Here is a 23030-nt window from a genome sequence, read left to right on the forward strand (position 1 = left end):
TTGAGACAAGGCCTCACTCATTCACCCAACCTGGAGTGCAGTGGCATGGCCATGGCTTACTGTAGCCTCGAACTCCTGGGCTCAAACAAATCCTTCTGCCTTGGCCTCCCAAAGTACTGGGATTACAGGCATGAGCCATCATGCCTAGGCTTAGGATTTTCCACATGCAGGATCATGTTGACTGCAAGTAAAGACAGTTTTATCACCTTCTCTTCAGTGCCAATTCTTTACATTTCTTCTTCTTGCCTGATTGCACTGACTAGAACCATCCGTACAATGTTGAATAGATGTGGCAGGAGCTTGATATCTTTATCTTATTTCTGTTCTTAAGTGAAAGCGTTTAGTTGTTAACCATTTGGTACATTCCTTGTTTGTTAAGGATTTTGTTTAGTTTTGTTGTGTCGTGTTTACTGTGAGTGGGTATTAGACTTTGTGCAATGCTTCTTTTCCATCTCTTGAGATGGTAATGTGCATGGGTTTTTTTGCCTTTTATTCTATTATCATAGTGTATATTGATTTTCCTAAGTCAAACTGATCTTGCAATCCTGGGATAAATTCAACTCATTGTGTATAATCCTTTTCATATGGTGCTGAATTCAGGTTACTAGTGTTTTGTTGAGGATTTTTGCCTCTGTATTCATGAGGAACGTTGACCTGTAGTCTTCATTTCTTACGATGTTTTTATCCTGTTTTGGTATCAGGGTAATATTGACCTCATAGAATTTGTTGCTAAATATCCCCTCCTCCATTTTCTGGAAGAGTTTGTGAAGAATTCGTATTTACTTTTTCTTTGAATATTTGATAGAATTAATCAGTGAAACCATCAGGGCCTTGTTGAGATTTAATGAGATTTGTACATTTGTCAGTATTAGTAAAAATAAATTAACGAATTAATGAGCCATTGCTTTGGTCTTTTAAAAATGTTTATTAATTATGTAGAGATTTTCATTATACTGTGATTTTGAAATACAGATATACACCCACCTGTCTAAAACACAAATGGAAAACTAAGAAAGAAGAGAGAAAAAAAAAAAACCAGCCTTCCAGCACTTAAAATAGGTATCCTATTGCCCATGTATTTTATCTAATAGGAGAGTACCACAGGATTCTATGGAGCATCTATTTACTCTTACAGTACATAGAATGCTAACAGGTTTGATATTTGCTTTCTCTTCTCATTTTATGTTAGATTAGATGCCTCATTTAGAACAAAGTATTCTAAAGTTTGACTTCAGGGGACGTCAGTGACCAGGAAGTGATTCACAGAAATCTGACAGAGAGGAAAAAGGCATACAAATTATAAAAAAGAAAAAAAATCCCCAAATCAAAACAATCTGAGGCAATTTAGGTTAAGGGCAGATAATCGTAATTACCTTTGTAGACATAGTGCTATAATAGATGTTTTATAAGAATAAACTGGGGGCATCTAGGAAAGAGCAGATTATGATCACGGATAAACTGCCAGCTATTTGGGAAAACCAGAATGACTTTCAGAATAATTCATCTACTGGAGATTCCAGGTAGCTGGGGATTGACTAGACTCCCAATGTACAGAGTGATGAATTGGCTTGCAATGTAATTGGTGTTTATATTCCTCTTTCTTGATAATATATGATGAGGATGGAGTGGGGTTGGATGGCTGTATTAGTTTGCTAGGGCTGCCATAACAAAATACCAGAGGCTGGATGGCTTAAATACCAGAAATGTATGACCCACAGTTCTGGAGGTTTCATGTCCAAGATCAAGCTGTCAGCAGGTTTGCTTTTTTCTGAGGCCTTTCTCCTTGGCTAGCAGATGGCTGCCTTCTTGTGATGTTATCACTTGGTCTTTTTTATATGTACTCACAACCCTGGTGTCTCTCTGTGTATCCAAATTTCTTCTTCTTATAAGGACACCAGCCAGATTGACTTATGGCCTTCCCTAATGGAATCATTTCACCTCAATCCTCTCTTTAAACCCTTGTCTCCAAATATAGTCACATTCTCTGCTACTGTAGTTAGGACTTCAACATATGAACTTTGCAGAGGGTGGGGACATAGTTCCATCTGTACCAATGGCTTATATATACATATAACATGATATATGTATATATGTTATATGTATATATAATCTCTCCTACTTTCAAAATGCTGAACTGTGATCTTGGAGCCCTTAAGATCTATACTTGGTCTGTGACTTCTTATACTAAGACTTCAATGCTTCCGAATTGAAAAAGAGCCAGTTGCCACCTCCCCACCACCTATAGAAACATAAACATACATAAAGTATGAGGTGGGAGGCTTGGGACTGCATTGGCTGCAAAGAAAGGACTCCTTGATGGAGGACAAGAGTATGCTGAATACTCCATTGCTAAGTTCCTCAAAGGTAATATGAAAAATGTCACTTTTTCTGTCATGCAGCAGAACTTGGAGACTTTCATGAAGAAACAGATAGGAAGCATCTGGCACAAACTCGGTACTTACCAAACCAAGATTGTTTAGAGACCAAGATCATGCACTTTCATCAGAAGCACATGTAAGTACTTTCAACTGGCACCTGCTTCCCCCAGTAGAGAACACTAAATCTGGGGACAGACTCTTAAGAACAAGCCCTTAAACCTGAGAAGTTGCAGGCTCCGTGTAATGCTGAGCTCCTCACGGAGCTCCCAGGGTGGAAATCTCAATCTTGCTGCATTTATTAGGCTCATAAATTCTTTCCCCTTTCAGTGGCAGGAGCCCAGCTGAATCTGACATTCTGCTACTGGATATAGCAAGGAAACTGGATATGTATGGCATCAGGCCTCACCCTGCCAGTGATGGTGAAGGGATGCAGATTCACCTGGCTGTTGCTCACATGGGAGTACTGGTGTTACGGGTAAAATCTCTTTCCTTTCAAGCCCTTCAGATTTAGTGGGGGAGGGGGATGGTTATCTTGGCTCAAACTTGGGTGTCCATTCCCAAGGTGATCTCACCCCACAGTCTTATCACCAGCCAGAAAGGGAAATGGTCAATCATGTTTACTTGTAGTTGCATGAAAAGCATATATGACAAACTAATAAACATAATTAACTGCAGGGAATGGATAGATGGGGACAGAAGTAGGGGTGACAGTGGTGGGAGTGAAACTTCTTTCTATAGACCATGTGAATAGATTACCTGTTGAACTAACAACAAACAAGCAAAAAAAGCAAAGCTATTTGGGCAGACCAGGAAAGTCAGGGGAATTGAGAGGAGTTGGAAATGGGTGGAGGAGGCAGTAATTAAGCAGAATAGCCTAGAGAAGGGCCTTTCAGAGCTGGCAAGAAGGCTTGGCTATGTGGAAGGCATTGTGGGTGAGGAGACTGCAGGAGAGAGTAGTATAGAGTTGGATGAAAGGGTGTTTTGGAATTAGTGGGAACAAAGTTTATATATTCAATATAGATGAGGTAGCAAGATACGGCCAAAATGTGATGTGGGCAGTGAGGAGCTATTGAAGGTGTTTGAGCTAATGAGATATCAGAAGAAAGAGGACATTGTTTTTAGCAGATGAATCTGGAAACATGGGAAAGGGGTGAAATTAGAGAAGCTATTGTAAGTAATCTTTTCCTCTCGTGATCCCCCTGTGCTGGCTAGAAACCTTCCCTAGGCACACCCCTTCTTGCTTGCATTCCACACCATCCTTGTGTCCCACATGAAATAAATGCCTTCTTTGACCACAGCTCCTACCCAGTGCAACAGGATCAATCTGTGCAAGAGATGGGGCAAGGGTGGTCCTTCTCATGAAGTGTGTTTTCTATCAGGTTTGCACTGTCTTACAAACCAGCTTGTGCGAATACATTCTGAAATCTGCCACATTTTTCATTGTAGGGAAATACAAAGATCAATACTTTTAACTGGGCTAAAATCCGCAAGTTGAGTTTTAAGAGAAAGCATTTTCTCATCAAACTTCATGCCAATATCTTGGTAAGTAGCTTTCTAATACATTCTTTTATTTCCTGCTCACTGGGAATTTTTTTTAGTTGTTTCTGCAAATGGTTTGGATGTAAATGGTGAAAGCCGGTTGGCCCTGAGTGGTGATGTATCTTCGCTTTTGCCTTTAAAGAAATCAATCAGTTTTAATCATTTTTACTAAAGGTAAAACACTAAGAAATCTGATTGGCAGTTTAGAATTAATGAAGTTATAGGAAAATGGGGCAACTGGGCTGAAAGGCAAGTCACTCTGGAAACAGTTTTTTAGGGATTTGATGAGTCACATGGGCATGACCAGGTCCAAGACTGAGAACATATTCATTTGATGTTATTGGTTCCATTTTATAAAGTATCTTCGCTTACTTTCCTTAAGCAAAAATCATTGAACACCTAGTATATGCCAAAACCAAGCAGGATGTGGGAATCAGGTGTAAGCAAAATAAACAATTATTGGGCAAGGTTGCATAGCAAAGAGTGAGACAAAGATGTTCTTCTGTTTTTGTTCTAGAGATGGGGGTCTCATTGTTGCCCAGGCTGGAGTGCAGTGGTGACATATAGCTCACAGCAGCCTCGACCTCCTGGGCTCAAGTGATTCTTCTGCCTCAGCCTTTTGAGGCACTAGGACTACAGGCGTGCACCACCACACTTCAATAAGTTTTAAAACATTTTTTGTAGAGACAGGGTCTCACTATGTTGCCCAGGCTGGTCTCAAACTGCTAGCCTCAAGTGATCTCCTACCTTGGCCTCCCAAAGTGCTGACATTACGGGCATGAGCCACTTAGCCTAGAAAGGAAATTTTTATGACCATAAAGGAAATAAAAAATGTGCATCAACTGATTTTCGGCCTACTAATCCATCAGTTTGGATTTGATTATCTGTATCTTGACCTTGTAGAAAATTGTTCATTGAGCAGTACAAGAAACTGGATTCAGTGTGAAGTTCATGGAGTGCCCCAGAGGCTGCGTGCAGGAACCTGGAAAGGAATGAGAGAAGTGGGATCAGTGCAGTGGGTTGATGGGGCTGCTGAAAACAGGCCTGCAAGCATACCATGTGAGGGGTATATAGTGTCAGGACATGGCGAAAACTTGAACTTTAGGTCTGGAAGACCAAGGTTAGAGTATGCTGGATGAACAATATAGAGCATTGTACAACAAGACAGCCTATAGAGGAAGACATGTTTCTAACTGTTACACTAAAAAGATTCATGTGCTGGGTGTGGTGGCTCGCATTCGTAACCCCAGTGCTTTAACAGGCTGAGGTGGAAGGATTGCTTGAGTTCAGGAGTTTGAGACAAGCCTGGGCAACATAGCAAGACCCCATCTCAACTAAAAAAATACAAAGAAATTATCTAGGTGTGATGGCACATGCCTGTAGTTCTAGCTATTTAGGAGGCTGAGTCAGGAGGATTGCTTGAGCCCAGGAGTTCGAGGTTACAGTGAGTGATGATCATGCCACTGCACTTCAGCCATGGAAACAGAGTGACACCTTGTCTGAACACACAAAGAAAAACTTACAAAGCAAGATTTACTTCTTAGAGAAGGCTCTGTTTGTGAGCAGTGGCCCTGTCTTTTCCTCGCAAGGTTGCCAATCATTAGGTTTCAGTAGGTGTGAAACCAACAGAGAGCCAAGTGGAAAATCAGAAGCTGCATGGGCGAATGGATGGACAGTTTGGAAGGCATTGGGATTGGAAGGTCTTTGATATTCTTGAAGGATGTTTTGCTTGCTGGAATTGGTTTATACAGGTGCTGTGCAAGGATACCTTGGAGTTCACCATGGCCAGCCGAGATGCCTGCAAGGCTTTCTGGAAGACTTGTGTGGAGTACCATGCTTTCTTTAGACTTTCAGAAGAGCCCAAATCAAAGCCCAAAACCCTACTCTGCAGCAAAGGTTCCAGTTTCCGCTATAGGTAATTAAACATTGCACATAGTCAAATTGTACATGCTGTTTCTTTTCAAAAACACAGGAAGCTTAGGAGGCGTTCACATTCTAGAAGCAACAAAGACTCCATTTCAATCACATCAAAGATCATACCCTTTCCTGCTAATTCTCTGTGTGACAAATTAAGTCAATATTTCCTAACCAGGAGGCAGGAGGAGGGGGACACCCTACCTAAAGGGGTAGGATCAGAGTCTCAGCAAGGATGGGAGGACGTGTGCAGTTTGAGAATACATGTTCTGTAAACCCATTGTTTCTCTTATATTTAACTTATATGAAAACCATGGAAAGAAAAGCTCAACAACATCCTTTGGGTTGTAAAAGCTAGAGTGAGAAAGCACTGGAGGGGATAAGAAATTTAGAAGTTTGAACAATATGCCACTAGAGGTTCCTCACTATGGGTCATACCTTGGAGGAATCGAAGCAATGTTGGGTTAAGATCTTGTCTTTATTTGAACACATCAGCCTAGGAACCCATTGGAGGAAGTTTTCAAAACTTTTACCTAAGGGACACAATTCTGATTAAATGATTCCTCATAAAGGATTTTTTTTAAAAAGTGGTATCCTACCCCAGTAAAAATTAAGATCTATAAAACTTACATATTTCGGATTGAATCTCTCCAGTCTGTATTCTACAAATCCCTGCCTACTTAAACAGATGATATTGAAAATATTTTGCCTTTTTCTTAATGCCCTGACTTATTATAAGCATCACATATGATCTTTTGCAGGCAGCTGTAGTGCAATGGTAGCCTCAGGGCAGGGGAGGCATGTCAGGCCCTGTACTTAGGTGATAAATGGTCCAGACTTTTTAGTCTTTATTATTCTTGTGATTTTTTTTGATTCTTATGTTTCTCCCAGCCGTGATCTGACTTTCTTTGCTAGTGTATGCCTGACTGGAACAACCCTCTTTAACTGTTTAGTTAGCTGCTTTTCTTCTGCTGTGGATTGAGAAACCAGATACGTAACCTCATTCAAAGTAGTACGGAATATCACTCAGTTGACTCTGATTTAGAGGTAGAGGAAAAGCCTTTAAAGGAAAATATATTGTTGTTATTATTTGAGACAGAGTCTTGCTGTGTTACCCAGGCTGGGAGTGCAGTGGTATGACCTTGGCTCACTGCAGCCTTGACCTCCTGGGCTCAAGCAATCCTCCCACCTCAGCCTCCCAGGAAGTTGAGACTGCAGGCATGCACTACCATGCCCAGGTAATTTTTATTATTTTTGTAGAGATGAGGTCTCACTGTTGCCCAGGCTGGTCTCAAACTCCTGGGCTCAAGTCATCCTCCTTCCTCAGCCTCCCAAAGTGTTGGGATAAAGGTGTGATCCATCATGCCCAGACCAAGTATATTATTTTTAAAGTGCACAAGTTTTAGCTGTTATATAACCCTGTTCAGAGGTTTTTAAAAAATATCTGTGTTCTGAGTACTTGAGGTTGTTCTCTGCCTGGTCCTTGAATAAGTGGGTATTATCATTAATGTGATGGTCAAAGATTCGTGACATATGTCATTCATCCAAAGTCTTTTGATTTCAACAATAAATGAGGCTTTCAAGTTTTAGTAGCCTATTGGTTTATGACTAGAACTAAGGATTTTTATTGTCCCTTATGATAGTGGAAGAACCCAAAGGCAACTTTTGGAATATGGGAAAAAAGGGAGGCTGAAGAGTTTGCCATTTGAAAGGTACATGTTTTTGTTTCTCTTGTTCATGTTGATTTTATGTCAAATTTAGAGATTTCTATGTATCCTGGTATTCACATGAAGGCCATTTCAATGACTTCTCTGCTTGGGGATTTCAGGAAACATTACCCATCTCAGTACCATGAACGACAGTGCAGGTCCTCACCAGACCTCCTCTCTGATGTGTCAAAACAAGTAAGGTTTCTGAAAATGTCTACTTCTTTAGGTAAACGTAATTTGCGCAAATTTCAAATGCTTCCAAAGATGGATTCTGCCAGAATCCCAGTGTGTAAAAAGGTTATTCTGTTCAGGTAGTTTAGCTTCCTGGGCAGGTCTGTCAGCTCAGTCTTTCCTGCCAATAGAAGACCATTTAGTAAACTACCACTGGTATGTACCTTACAGACTGGAGGGATCTGGCACATCTTCAAATTGCAACTTGTGTTGCTAACATCTTGTAAAATAAAGATCCAAATGAATTCTATGGCTATAAATTTTCACAACTTAAAGCTCCATCTTTTTACCTATGAAAATCTTAAGGCTTAAAGGAAGGTATAAGGTCTCGGGTTAAGGTTTTAGAGTATTTTTGCTGTGTAATTTTGTAGCTTAAGGACGAAGTGTTGTTCCCCTGGACCTGTGAGACGATGGCTTCCTTTGACATTTTTAGTATGAAAATTGTGAAGTATTTTTCTTTTACTCTCCCTAAAAAAATAATTATAGGTCTCATAAACTCTCATGGCTTCAAGCCACTGGCAGTTTATATCCAAAAGGCATCAGAGGCATAATGATGAAAGGGGCCATTTAGTATATGAACCTCTTATACCACTCATAGCCCTCCTCCCACCATTTTACAGAAAATAGGGAGGAGGCTGGAATAGTAAGGTTAGGAGACTTGTTTAAGGTCACACAGCAAATCAGAGACAGAGCCAGTACTAACAGGCAGGACTCCTGGTTCATTAATATAGCTATTAAACCAAATTGCTTGTCCCGTATACACTCAGAGTCAGGCGGTAGGATGGCATTGAGAAAGAATAGTGTCACATGTGCTTTTTAACACATGCACTGGGATGGTACAAGTTATTACCCTTGCTTTATTTATTTGTCTACCCCAGAATAGAACATAGATCTTGTTAAATCACTTTATGAAATTCATAAATGACCTTTCAAACTTTGAGGCTAATTTAGATCCCTCCCCCATCCCCAACCAAATGGCCTTTTTCTTCTTTCACCATTGTGTCCTTTCTCTCAAGGTGGAAGATTTGAGACTAGCATATGACGGTGGGTACTACCAAAATGTGAATAGAGTGCATGCATCTGAGCCGGTGCTGGACAGCAGGAGGAGGAACTCTGCAGTGGAGGTGACATTTGCAGCTGAGTTGGAGCATTCCAAACCAGAGGCGGATCCCACATTGCTACATCAGTCCCAAAGCAGTTCCTCTTTCCCTTTTATTTATACAGACCCTGTCTTTAACACTGAGCCCGGTCCTAACCCTGATCCCAGAGACTTCTTTTCGGAGAGGAGTCCTCTAAGCTCCTTCCAAACAAGCTGTAAGTTTGCTGATAATCACATGAGCACATCTTCTGGCCTCACAAGCAAAGTGAGTCCAGCACATCAGCTAACTTACACAGATGTGCCCTATATTCCTTGTGCAGGTCAGCAGGTTGGTATTATGCCTCCTCAGGTCTTTTTTTATGTGGACAAGCCACCCCAGGTGCCCAGACAGTCCCCGATCATAGCAGAGGAAAGGACAAGGCCAGATAGCTATCTAGAGCCCACTGCAATGAAGCCAGCCAAAAGAAGCCCAAGGAATATTAGAATGAAGAGCTTTCAGCAAGACCTGCAAGGACTCCAAGAAGCTATAGCCAGGACCAGTGGTAGGAGCAACATTAATGTAGGTCTAGAAGAGGAAGACCCAAATTTGGAAGATGTATTTGCATATAACATTCAAGAGCAAACCCCTAAACGGTCCCAGAGCCAGTCAAACATGAAAACTATTCGTTTTCCTTTTGGGTCAGAATTTAGACCTTTAGGGCCTTGTCCTGCTCTCAGTCGTAAAGCAGACTTGTTTACTTATATGTTTGCAGAGCAGGAGTTGCCAGCAGTTCTAATGGATCAGAGTACAGCAGAAAGGTATGTAGCTAGTGAATCCAGTGATTCTGAATCAGAGATTCTTAAGCCAGACTACTACGCTTTCTATGGCAAAGGAATAAGGTCACCCATGGCCAGAATCCGCTTGTCTTCTGGTAGTCTACAGTTAGATGAAGAAGATGAAGATGCTTCTTTCAACACACCAACTCCTGAAGACAGGACCTTGCTAAAACCATGTAATTACTTTTTAGCTTAAAAGTGTGAACCCTATGGACATTTCTGAGCCAATTCCATGTTACCAACTTAGGCAGAAAATAATGAAACTTGTAGAAACCATTTCCTTGGTTACTACGTATTCATTGTTATTAAGGAAATCTTATTTTGGACACCTACTTTATGAAAGGTCCAGATGCTGCCTCATTCCTTGAGTTTTACTCTTCATTACTCTGAAGGGTCTCTAGAACATCCCCTTTCATCACCAGTACTGTGGCAAGGTGAGGTGGGTATTTGTCATTTCCACTGCACATTTCCTCAAAGAGATAGTGAGTGAATGCTAGGCTCTTCAATGCTGAAGAATGGTAACAGTATGGCTTGGCATAAGAAATTGGCTTCTAATGACATTTAGTGATTTAGTAGGTTATGACTGTATTGATCTTAGTGTTCTTAAACAACACTGAATGAATATTTCAGTCTTTACTATTTGTGTGGGGCCCAGTAGAAATGGTCTTGTTATATGTTAAAGACTTCCATTTTTATAACATATATGAGGGGAGCATGGCCCTCCTACAGCCTCAGGAACAAGGTGGTGGCATAGATCCTCTCAACAGAATACACATTTAGAATTAATCTAGGACTCGGCAGAATTCTAAACCTAGGAAATTCATGAATTAAATCCATTTCTAAAGCCACACGTATACCTGATAAGCCTATCATGATGTTTTAGTTGTAACCTCTATATTCTTAACTATGTACTATATCTAGTAAAAGAGAAACATTAACAGGTCAGATTGTTTATCTAATATTTCCTGCCAGAATTTATTTTTTGTCATAGCTTCTTGCATGTATGCAGACCAGGAAATGTTTTTGTAATAAAGCATGATGGAAAATCCAGGTAATTAAAAAATAAATTATAAGTATGTTCTTCCTTTTGTTTTAATCAATTTCAGAAGGGATTCATGCTGGCCTATTACTAAGGAAAGGGACAGTTACAGAACAGGAAATGGAGGGAGGCAAGTGAAAGTGTATGGCCAGGGAAAGGAAGAGTAGAATTGAAGGGTAGCTGAAAAGAAGAAGGATGGCACTAGTACCAGGGTGAGTTAATGAACAATATTCCATTTTTGAACCATTCAGAATTTCCCTAATGGTCCTCCTGGAAGGTATAGCATTCTATTTGATATGTTCATTTTTTTTTTAAGTCCAACATATTTACAAGATAATATTAGTACTAACTTCAAAGAAAGGATGCAATTCTCTAGGCAAGCTAATTTTATATATAACTTAATGGAGAAAAGACTGATGGAATAGTTTCCTTACTCTCCTAGTCTTTACATCAGAAAAATCCCTCTTAATATGCCTCATCCCACCCCTTTCCTCCATCCTAGCACTTTCTTGTCTGCTTCTGGACTCATATTAACTCACAAGTCTAGAGTAGCTATCTAATAATAATAATATACTGAAACCCAATCACCTAGGTTTAATAAAATAGTATAATATCAGATTATAATATAGTAATATATTAAGACACATTAATACCATAGATTCTTAATGCCATGTTAAGTACACCCTCAACCTCTTCTCTAGGAAAAACTCAAACTCCTTTATGTTAATACTATTTCTCTTATCAATTTCTAAAAATCTTCACTAAGTTTATATCTGTATATGATCTCTTAATAAAATAATAATTAGGGTGACCATATAATTTATTGTTCAACCCAGGACACTTTCAAGTGAAAGGGTACTTTATTAATAATTTGGTCAAGACAGGAGGCCCAGAAATCAGGACAGATGTTCACTGTAGCCATAATTAATGCTTAATGAAATGTGGAGAGTATCTTCTGGTTTCCAACAGAAACTTCTATTTTAATGTTCGAACAATAAAGGACAAAGGAGAAATAATTCGAAACATTGAAGCCCCATACCACACCCCCATCTCTAGGAAAACAAACATTGAGGACTGTGAAATTTAAATATTTATTTTTAAAACCCCCAAAACACTGGAGTATGCTTCACCTAGAAACAGTTTACAGGACTAAAAGCTATAATGAATAAGCAATACAATTTGTATTTGGGATGCAACTGTGTTGTAAAGTTTCAAATAATCAATTTATAAATTTGTTGCTTTTACTTTTACAAAAATATTCATTTAACCCATGACATGAGTTGCAAAATTATTTCCAGACTTCTACAGATTATAATCTATAATTGTGCTTCAGTTACACAGCAGGTGAAATTTTTAACTGAACCATTACTTCAAAATACAATGCATTAAAAGTAATTGTTACAGTATAGGTACTAATGAAAAGAATTTTCTTGGCACATAACACCACAACTTTCTCAAGTATCTATATTATGTAAAAAGAGGATGTAATGGCCACTTTGACAAAAAACTATACCTTACAGGAGGAATATCTTTCTTCTAATATTTGTCAATTAGTCGGATTTTTTAAAAAATGACTTTTGTGCAAAAACCAAATTGTGCAGATCCAAACAACAAAACATTAACTATCAAAACTAATTAATATCAATAATTCTACAACTACTGAAATGTAGCCCCAGTTCAGAACTTAGGCAGGCATAATATATGTACTGGGTTTAAAAGAAAAAGTCATCACCCACTTAATAGTACCATAAATACAAGCGAAAATTAACTGTGCAATCTAACTTGCCTTTGTGTGGACAGAAATCATCCTGTACTACGGTTATTTTCATATGAACTAGAAAATGCCCACTTAAATATCCTTTTAAAAACAACAAACTTATGCTTATTACTGATAATTATGAAGAACAAAAATATATAAATAGTTTATAGGACAATTCGCTATCATGGCAAAAATATGCTGGTATAAGTTATATTCATACCTGTTGATCAGGTATTTAATCACATGACAATCAGCTTTATTTTTAGGCTCTTCTAATCCAAGTAGATAGTATGGAATATTAGTTGAAGATGTTAAACATGAAGCCAGACCAACTCCTCCAACATTACCAAACACCTATCCTTGGCTAAATGAGTTTGCTTTATATTTCTAACCATGTTAAATAAGGGTTAAAATTGCCTCTTCTACCTAAAAGGGAATGTAAATGCTACACACCAAGAGGTACCACTGTTGCTGCACATTGCCTGTAAATGCTTCAAACACAGGGTCTCAAATATGATTATCATTGAGCTTTGGAATATCATGCCAACTTGGTAGAAGAGTCAAGACTTTTATAGATTTCATTTCTAAGATGTTATTAAAAATTTGTTTTAAGAAGATACTTTTACAGGTTTAATTTCTAAAACTTTATTAAAAATTTGTTTTAAGAAGGTATGACTTATTTATACCTCCCCACCAATAGTCATTTTTAGAATATGCATGGCTTTTTTTCAAATAAACTTCCTGAAGCTTGATAATTTACAAAAGTTGAATATTTAGAATGACTTTGAAAGACCTGTATGTTTCAGGAGTGTAGAGTTAACTAAAGGTCAAAACAGGAAAGGTATTCATCCTAGTAACTTAAGAAATAGTGATACTTAAAGCAAAACGGTGTCTCAACATTTACTAGAATACAGGTGAAACTATAGTATTAAAAGTTATTCCTTACAAAATAATCCTTTCAAAATATAAAATGATAAACACCATCGCAAAATAGTTGAATAGCTTCTTCTAAATCTTCAGTGTTGCAAAGATCCAAAAGGCACACAGAGCTCATAAGTTAAACACTGTTAAGCTTGAAGGAGTTTTGGTGGGTCTCTCTGGTACTGTATGAAACAGACATCAATAATAAGTTTCTTAGGGGGATTCGCCTGCTGAACACCTGTAAAATTAAAAAAAAAAATGTAAACCAATGTACAACTATGCATATTTATATTTCTCCTTTGTATGAACTCTGCAATGAAGAAACTGATTCCACAAAGGGGATATATTATTTCCATGGAATTTCATCATGTAGATGTTAAAATATAAACAAGTTCAAAAATCCTTTCTGCATCTGATTTCATAACTTCCAATTGATTTGTTTACAAATTGGAAAACAAATGAGAGGTTTTCATTAAAATATAAGGGATTTTAAGAAGGCGTTAGGTTTGCGAGTGCAAGTGAGCTTTATCAGATCGAAAGATCTTTGAGAGTGTGTTATTTCATAGGTCACAGAGTTTGTTCCAACTCGATCCCAGTGGCATCATAAACACAAAGATACACAAAGATGCACTGAGAAGAGATATAACAGGATTAAGGCTAAAATTAATATCACCGTATAGCTTGCTCAAGCTAAGGAGTGCGTATGTGTAGGCATGCATACAAAAGTCTTGTTGAAAATTTTTTAAAAATTAAATATAAGAACTTTTTTCAACGTGAACAAAATCAAATAAGTATTTCAAGAGAGCACAGAATCTGAAGTTGAACATAAGAGCCTTTTGTTGGTCTAAATTGAGTCCCTCTACCTTTTCCTTAACTTCTCATCTGGAGGTCAAATGCAGGAACTTTAGCACTGGAACTATGCAACTAGTGGTGTTTCGTTAAATTCTGAGGGTAGCGGCAAGAAAGAAATAATACCCCAATAACGTTTATAAGGGCTCAAATGAGAATATGCTCAGTGACCTTTTGTCTATACTCCTACTAGAGGAGAAAGAAAAACAGGTCATTTCGTGCAGTGGAAAACTACTTTGTTATGCCTAAAGATAATAGTTCTGAAAGCTAATGTTTAAGATAGGCAACAAACAAAAACTGTTTTTAAGAATACGACTGTGTATTAAAAGGCGACTTTGTTACGAATAATTGGAATGGTTGAATCAAGGGAACTACACTGCATCGTAAATTGACACCCAACAGAAAATGCAAAATAATTTTTTAAATGATATTTCCAACTTACTTTTGAAATTTTTCGATTAGTTTCTTCACCATTTTATCTGTGATGCCAGGACAGGCGGCTTCAGCCACAGCAATACTTTTCTCGAGTTCTTCAATCGCCTGATTCCTGCTAGCGTTATTCTCGTCCTGCTGTTTAAGCTGAGAATGATTAATAGTTAAAACATTTAAAATATTATACTACTTAAAACAGATATGCAAGGCTAATTAATCTGTACTTACTTCGGCAAATGCAGGTGTGATTATCATAGACAAACAGCTCAGGGTTTGCACAAGATCTTGCTCCTTTGAATAAATAATATACATTACACACATGAACTTAAAATAATTGTCCTCATTTTCTTATTCTTTAACAAATATGAACCAATTTGAATCCCCCACTGAAAACAAAAGACTCTATGTAAGGCAAATCTCTAAGCTTTCTTCCTATCACTCATTCCCATTAAACATCTGAAAGTCCCAGAAGTCCTCTAACTTCTGGGATTACAAGAGATACCTATGATTCCTGGGCTTATGTATCTCTCGGTGAAATGTACTTAAAAAAATACCAATATACTCACTTACATAACTTCCTATTACCCTTTCTTAATTAGCTCAACACTAGTGACAAATGAATCATACTACATACACAGTGAGGCAGACAGGCATTTAAGGGTATTCAATCCTAACAATTTTTGGCTACTATAATCTAAGTACATAGTTTGAAAAACTGCATCAAGAGTAAGTAATTTTCTCCATATACATACTGCCCCATTCTGTACTTTCTTTGGATCAGGCTTCTTTCGTACGGTGGTAAAGCTCCATTCAGGATGAGTATCGTTTTCCCTGCTGGTAGATTCCCTAAAGAGATTGCCAGAGATACCTCTATAAGTGCCAAAATGATTCACCTTGGCAAAAAAACACCAAATAAATGCAGGTAGAATTTAAAGGGATAATTGTCCTAATGTTTAAAAACTCATAGTACAAAAAAGTATCTGATCTCAGCTTCAGGTGAATGCTACATTTTACTACATGGCAGTAGTGGAGTGATTCTCAGCTTCAGGTGAATGCTACATTTTACTACATGGCAGTAGTGGAGTGATTCTCAACTCCATATGTGCTTCATTGAGACTTCCTACCATATATAAATACCTGTCCCTCACTGCTCTCCACCTATTGAATTAGGATCTCCAGTAGTGTGACTTGTGATTGCTTTAAGGTTCCATGGGTGACCCTTATGGGAAGCTAAGGCTAACACCCATTAGAATAGGGCACAGATTATCCTGATATTTTTTATCCCTTTCCAATGTTGGACAATTTCTCATAAATGAAAGAATCTCAGAGTAGTACCTAAAGAAACTTGCTGTTGCCTTTGTGCCAGTTCAGCTGGTGGAGGACTAAATTCTCGCACAGCATATACACTTTCCTAGTCTAAATTCATTTAAGGACTATGAGGCTGAATTTTTAATGTAAATGCTGCTGTTATAAAACACTACAACTTTTTCAAGAAATAAAAATCATACATAAATGACCATTTAAATGTATTGGTTTGGTACATGGCCAAGAGGTGGGAAAGGCCTGGAGGTCAGTTCTTTTGAGGGATTTGCAGGTTGCCATCAAAGTATGAGAAAACTCAGCTCCTTATTACTTTGGGCAAACTGATATAACACTTTTAATTGAATCTTGTTCCAAAATTTTGTAATATACTCAAGTATCCACTAGGGGTTAGACCAAGACCATTTAAAACTAGAGCTACTCACTTCCAAGAAAAACATGTTTCCAACTTCATTGTATTCCACAGACTGTGATTGAAAAAGATTTTCACAGTTTCTAAGGTGTAATTTCAAAATATGGTTTATATTTTATGCTAAAACAAGCACACTGGATCATATCTAAAAGATATACAATATTTAAATAGGCTACCTATATAAAAATTAAATAATTTGTACATACGAATCAGAGCCCTCAGAATCAGATTCATCATCACTGTGTCCTTCTGCCTTCCATCTCTTAAATCGATCTATCAGTTCAGTCAGATAAGAAGTCTTCTTTGAATTTTTTACAATGAATTTGTGTTTCAGAAGTTCTTTTGCTGTAGGACGCTAAGGAAAAAAGATCAAGGATGCATGTCACAATTGCTGAACTCTTATGATTACAAGGAATGGTAAATAAAATCATTTGAATTATTAAGCTGAAAGGTCTAAAGGTATGTCTGTAGACATAAGGACAACTAGAATGCTGTCGGAAAATAGCTAATTCTATTATTGAAGTGGCTCAAGGCAACCACATTGAATCTACTACTTTGGTGTCCCAATTTGTTAAAGCCCAATGGGCAACAGGTGGCTTACCCACCAGCAAACTGTCAGGCAGGGCCTTCTCAAAAGCAGAGAGACACATGACAGTATTTAGAAAGGAACATTTAAAAACATTTCAAAATAGTGTTTTAAAATACTTTAATCACATTTACTGTAAATTTGAAAAAAACTGATGAAAACTTGCAAGGCGGTAATTTTGTTATTGTCTACACATATCTTATAATCCCTTCTCCATCAGACATCAATTTCTATTGCATCTAAATGCAAACACCAGGTGCTGTGGAGGATGTCCTGCCTTCATTTTATTAATATCAGAATGTTTATCATCAACTTTAAAATAGTTATATCAAGTTTGGACTGCTCTTTTGTATTTCTCATCTCTAAAAGTCAGAAGGCAGTTTTATGTCAACAACAGTAAAACAACTGTAATCAAATCCGCCAAGTAAATGAATGGAGCTCACTAGCCTGGGAAAAGTATACAACTTCACACTGAAATTTCTAAATGCCAAATAAAAATAGCCCTGGCCAGGCACAGTGGCTCATGCCTGTAATCCCAGCACTTTGGGAGGCCAAGGAGGGCAGATCATTAGAGGTCAAGACTGGCCAACATGGTGTAAAACCCAACTCTACCAAAAATACAAAACTTAGCCCTAGGTGTGGTAGCAGGAGCCTGTAATTCCAGCTTCTCAGGAGGCTGAGGCAGGAGAATCAAGATTGCACCACTGCACTCCAACCTGGGCAACAGAGCAAGACTTTGTCTCAAAAAAAAAAAAAATAGTTAAACCCAAACATAACTTTTCATGAGAAATGAAAACAGTTGAATACAAATCATTGTATTTATATATACACTTTAATAATGACATAATATAAGGTTCACTTTATTTCTCAAATTTATTTCCCCCTGAAATAAAAAATAATCAATAGAATATGGAGGAAGCTGAGGACCAAGAAAAAAATGAAGGGTAAGGAGAAAATGAATGAAGAATCTCATTAAGAATGGAATAGAAATATCAATACAGAGGGACAAACCAAGTTCCTGAATGGATCTTAGATACTTCTCATATGCACTGTATTCCCTACTGCAGGAAAAGCTCCCTTTGCTACAGGTAGAGCTAATAATAGAAAACAAATAGTAATAATAGCAATATATACTCACAAATGATGGATCTTTGTTCAGGCAAGCATCAACAAATTCCTTAAAAGACTTAGTAAATTCTCCAACAAGAGTTGGAGGATTGTTTTTGGGAATAAGAAACAGAACTCTCATTGGATGCATATCGGAGTTAGGTGGCTCTCCCTTGGCTAGTTCAATAGCAGTAATTCCCAATGACCAAATGTCAGCCTAAGGTAAGAGGAGGAAAAAAAAAAATATATATATATATATATATATATATATATATATATATATATATATCTCACCTTGAAACTTTATTCCAATATACTACCACAAAATAACCTGTGGAACCTAATGGTCATACAATATTTGTCTCTCAAGAAAATGTGGTGTTAATATTTTAAAAATAATGAATTCTATACTTTATGCCAGGTACCATTCTAGGAATGGAGGATTTCAGTGGTGAATAAGCCAGACAAAAATCCCTGCTCTTAAGGGGATTACATTCTAGTAACAGAGACAAATAAATAAATAAAAGTTCTGTGAAGAAAATAACAAAGCATAGTAAGAGAATAATGAATCGTGGGGCCAAGGGTGTTGGAAATTTACATAGGATGGCTAGGGAAAACTTCCCTGTGTACGTGATGTTTAAGCAAAGACCTGATTGTGGGAGGAAGGTTATTTCAGACAGAGGGATGGGCAGGTACAAAGGTCCTGAGGTCAGGGTGTATTTGCTATGTTTGAGGAACAACCATGAAGCCACTGTGGATGAAGAATAATCTACAAGAGAGTGGTAGGAGATAAGATTGGAGGGGCAGATAATGGCCAGATTGTGTACAGCTTTGTATGTCACAGAAAGGGCTTAGGATTTTATTCCACATAGGATGAAAATCCATTGAAGTGAATAGGGTCCAAATATTAGTTGGCAGTGAAGAAATTTATGATTGAGCAGCAAAATAAGACGTAATTCTAGTTTAAGAAACACTTGCAAAACAAGGAAAAATAAGGCAATGTATTAACTAAGATAGTGTGCCATATACAATTTATTAACAAACTCAAAACAGTTTGTGCAGGTAATACTTTACTTTTGAGTCATAAGCTGACTGTTGAATAACTTCAGGAGCCATCCAAAATGGAGTTCCCACAAAGGTATTTCTTTTAATCTGTGTATCTGTCAGCTGGCCAGCAACTCCAAAGTCAGCAAGTTTAACATCTCCTTGTTCTGAGAGCAAGACATTGGCAGCTAGGAGGGAAAAGAAAAGAAAAACCTCAGTTTGCTCGGAATGCTTCTGTTTTTCTCAGGTTCATATTAGACTTTTATGTACCTTTTATGTCTCGGTGAATTTTCTTTTCTGAATGCAGATAGTCCAGACCTTTTAAAATTTCCTTTAGCATGGTAGCAATCTGGAACTCATCAAATGGACCAGCTCGAAGCTTAAGGGGAAAAACACACACACACACGTACACACATGTATAAAAGTTTGGAAATGTAACATTCAAAATTGGTATCTTTGAAATGAAGGGATCAGTTAGACACATGATGCCATTCTCTTTACTAAATCAATATCTAAACTTAAAGTGAGGAAAAATGTAAAATGTGAAAGAAGAAAGCAAAAGAGTTCAGTCAAAGGGCTGAACAGGTTTTTTAATGATTCGATTTAATGAAAGATAATACAAGCCCTTTTACCTACATACTAGGCTCCATATTCTGAGGTTCCTGAATATTTACATCAAAGATGAAACAAATTTGCTTACACAATGACAGAACCACTTATTTTTTCTTTAGGTGGAAAAAAAAGAAATCAGTTAAATTATGGCATTTGCTGTGAAAAAGTTACTACATATTGACACAAAACTGATTTTTAGGTAAGACAATCTATAAGATTTCCACAGCAACTATTTGATCATAACAGTCAGTATGTACTTATTTTAATAATATTGTAAAGAACAGAGCCTTTTTGAGACTCAAATTATAAATTTAGCCAAGAATATAATAATTAAACTATTCAGACTTAGATTGTAAAAAAATTTAAATCATGGAGGGATAATGTTTTCAAATAAATGTAACACATATCCCTTTATTTCCCCATCCTTGTACCAAAGCCAATAGTTCCAACTGGAATACAAGGAAAGCAATGATTAGGTTTCAGGAGAACTTGTAATGGAATATCTGAAAATCCCTCTTTAAAATAAATGGTTATTTTAAAATTCTGGTACCTCATAAAGCACAAACAGTGGACTGTACGATATTATTACAGGAAAGGGTGGGAATCTAAAGTCAGAGTCGAGGCAGAGTTCTGTTTGCTTCTGGAAGGAGGGAAGAGGTGGTGAAAATCAAACATTGCCCACTCTGCCTCATACTGGGAGGGATCCACAGCTCTTTGGCACCTTGTGTATTTCATCTTTCATGAATGCCATATTTATGCTGAATAAAGGGCACTTTCATGTTGAAATTTAACAGCTTAAAATAGAACTCATACTTTGGTCTCACCATCTAATATTAACTGTGGTCTGGGTATATAGTACACTCCAGGGATGTCTGTAATTCAATAGGTCCCTTTCCTAGGTAATATTATCTATTTACTTTTAAATCTATCAACTTCCACCCCAAAGTTTCTATTTAAACAGTAGTGATTAGTTTCTAAAGTTTTCTAGAAAGGGTGAAAATGGCATACTATTTTATTGACGGCTGGCCGTGAACTTCTGAGGTACTACAAAATAACTGAAGGACAAATATCATACCACTTAAGATGGGTAATTAGTATCATCTGATCATAGGACATTGGCAAGGCCAGATGAGGTATATCCTTGGTTATTTAAGTGATTGGGCAAGATTAATGTATGGCCTACTAGCTATCATCCTGAAGAACATCTAAACATAACATAAATAAGCCAGCATATTATCTATCACAGAAGTTTTTAAAAATATTTAAGTAAAAACAACAAAAAGGGGCCGGGTGCGGTGGCTCACGCCTGTAATCCCAGCACTTTGGGAGGCTGAGGCGGGTGGATCACAAGGTCAAGAGATTGAGACCATCCTGGTCAACACGGTGAAACCCCGTCTCTACTAAAACTACAAAAAATCAGCTGGGCATGGTGTCGCGTGCCTGTAATCCCAGCTACTCAGGAGGCTGAGGCAGGAGAATTGCCTGAACCCAGGAGGCGGAGGTTGCGGTGAGCCGAGATCGCGCCATTGCACTCCAGCCTGGGTAACAAGAGCGAAACTCCGTCCCAAAAAAAAAAGAGAGAGACTGAAAAACAACAAAAAGGGGATCCTAAAGATTCATGAGCTTATCTGCTATATTTTAGGTTCACGTTAAAATTCAATAAAAGTAAAATCTCAATTAACTGGGTGTTGGAGGAAGATGGGAAGAAAGACTCTGTGGCAAGGAAACTTTTCTCCATTTGAACTTTTCTCCAACGACTGAAGACCTTCCATGTCGCTAACAGATAACACCTCTGTCCCAGAGCAGTGTATTTGCCTTGTGCAATTTGCCTCTGTTGTTAAGTGAGAATATGCAAAAAGGGACCTTGACTCTTTCAAAGACTGTATATTTGTGGGCTCATGGAACTTCCCCACACTTCTTTGACTTTTATCCAGTCCCTAATGCAGTCTGCTATGTTATGCCTTCTCTTATGGTTAGCATATTGTTTCTTTTCCTTGGCGCTCATGTTTTATTCTAGTCATCTTCCTATATATGTTTTTGTTGCAAGGCACGACAATTCTTTTTGGAAAGAAGTGGAGCATAATAAAGTCAATAAAATGATGCCCAATATACTCAAAGTCTGCTCACATACAATAAATTGTTTTTCAAGAATGGGAGTGACTCAAGGTAGACACTCTATAAAGCTGACACAAATGACAAGTTGTAATCTTATGTTATTCCATTAGTTAGGCACCTGGTACCAGTTTAAAGTGAGAAACATTCTCCGCTAAATATCCCTTTTATTTCCTCTTGTTCATAGTAGCAGAGCCTTCCTCTAAACCTAATTCTGCCTTAGATTCCCCAAATGATAGCATTTATTTGTATAGGAATATACATTAAAAAGGAATAGCACATTTTCTCATTATGTGCTCTCCCTATGAAGTCTAATTAAATGAGGCTTCTAAGTAAATCACAGTAATATTGAATTTTAGAGGTAGAAACACAAAATTAGAGATTACTGATTCAATTTCTTCATTTGACATGTGAAGAAATTAAGACACAAAGAGGCTAAAGAGCTGCCCAATATTTGCCAGGCAGTCAGTGTTAGCGCTGGGTTTAAGACCTAGGTCTTTTGATTCTTAGCCAATACAGTACTAACAACATTTTTCATTCATTGAAATTGATACTAATGGCTATTTGTTTTATTAAGTAGAGATTAGAATAGCAGGATGAGATTAAGATATCATAATCATTTAACTTGGAGAGTTCATAAAACTGCCCAAACTGCTACTAGGGGACACAGATTAGGGTCGTTAGTTGGGGTTAGGCCAGTGCTCACTGCTTAACATTGCTATCAGTGATACTGCTGAACAGAGTGATCTAGCTTTGCCAATAGTTCCAAAACAGGGAAGAGACATTGTGAGCACCCTGAGGGACCAGATGAAGCAACTGATACATTTGGAAAGGGCGCTTAATATTCAAAAAATGGAAAGAGGATCATGAAACAATTGAGAGGCTTCTTGTAGAGCTAATGAAAAAGCTATTGAATAATATGGCTCTGTGACAAGACAAATAGAAATGAGATCATTTAACTTCAAGAGGAGAATGAAGCCTGACTCCATGCATGATGGATTATTACACAAAGAAACATCAGTGGTGTTCTCTCACTAGAGAGGAGAGAAAAAAAATGAACTCAGGCTTTAAGATATAAGAATTAGATGAGACACAAGGAAAAGATTACCAGATTCAGAACTGATTAAACTGACATGAATTCCTAGAAGTAG

General features: G+C 37.6%; 2 protein-coding genes across 2 annotated transcripts in view; one reads left to right on the forward strand and one right to left on the reverse strand.

The window, feature by feature from the left end:
- FRMD7 (FERM domain containing 7) overlaps positions 1-10782 on the forward strand; it is a 33020-nt gene extending 22238 nt beyond the window's left edge. Inside the window, exons 6-12 of the mRNA XM_037731809.1 lie at positions 2400-2514; positions 2706-2853; positions 3825-3920; positions 5669-5832; positions 7475-7543; positions 7660-7735; positions 8788-10782. Of these exons, the coding sequence (XP_037587737.1) occupies positions 2400-2514; positions 2706-2853; positions 3825-3920; positions 5669-5832; positions 7475-7543; positions 7660-7735; positions 8788-9882 (1763 nt within the window). The 3' untranslated portion in view covers positions 9883-10782. The remainder of the gene's footprint in view (positions 1-2399; positions 2515-2705; positions 2854-3824; positions 3921-5668; positions 5833-7474; positions 7544-7659; positions 7736-8787) is intronic.
- A 1015-nt stretch (positions 10783-11797) lies between these two features.
- STK26 (serine/threonine kinase 26) overlaps positions 11798-23030 on the reverse strand; it is a 52625-nt gene continuing 41392 nt past the window's right edge. Inside the window, exons 5-12 of the mRNA XM_017509805.2 lie at positions 19426-19534; positions 19186-19343; positions 18143-18328; positions 16625-16773; positions 15439-15532; positions 14915-14977; positions 14697-14833; positions 11798-13643 (exon numbers count right to left, since the gene is read on the reverse strand). Of these exons, the coding sequence (XP_017365294.1) occupies positions 13619-13643; positions 14697-14833; positions 14915-14977; positions 15439-15532; positions 16625-16773; positions 18143-18328; positions 19186-19343; positions 19426-19534 (921 nt within the window). The 3' untranslated portion in view covers positions 11798-13618. The remainder of the gene's footprint in view (positions 13644-14696; positions 14834-14914; positions 14978-15438; positions 15533-16624; positions 16774-18142; positions 18329-19185; positions 19344-19425; positions 19535-23030) is intronic.

The sequence above is a fragment of the Cebus imitator genome, unplaced genomic scaffold (genome assembly GCF_001604975.1).
Source record: "Cebus imitator isolate Cc_AM_T3 unplaced genomic scaffold, Cebus_imitator-1.0 Scaffold421, whole genome shotgun sequence".
NCBI lineage: Eukaryota > Metazoa > Chordata > Mammalia > Primates > Cebidae > Cebus > Cebus imitator.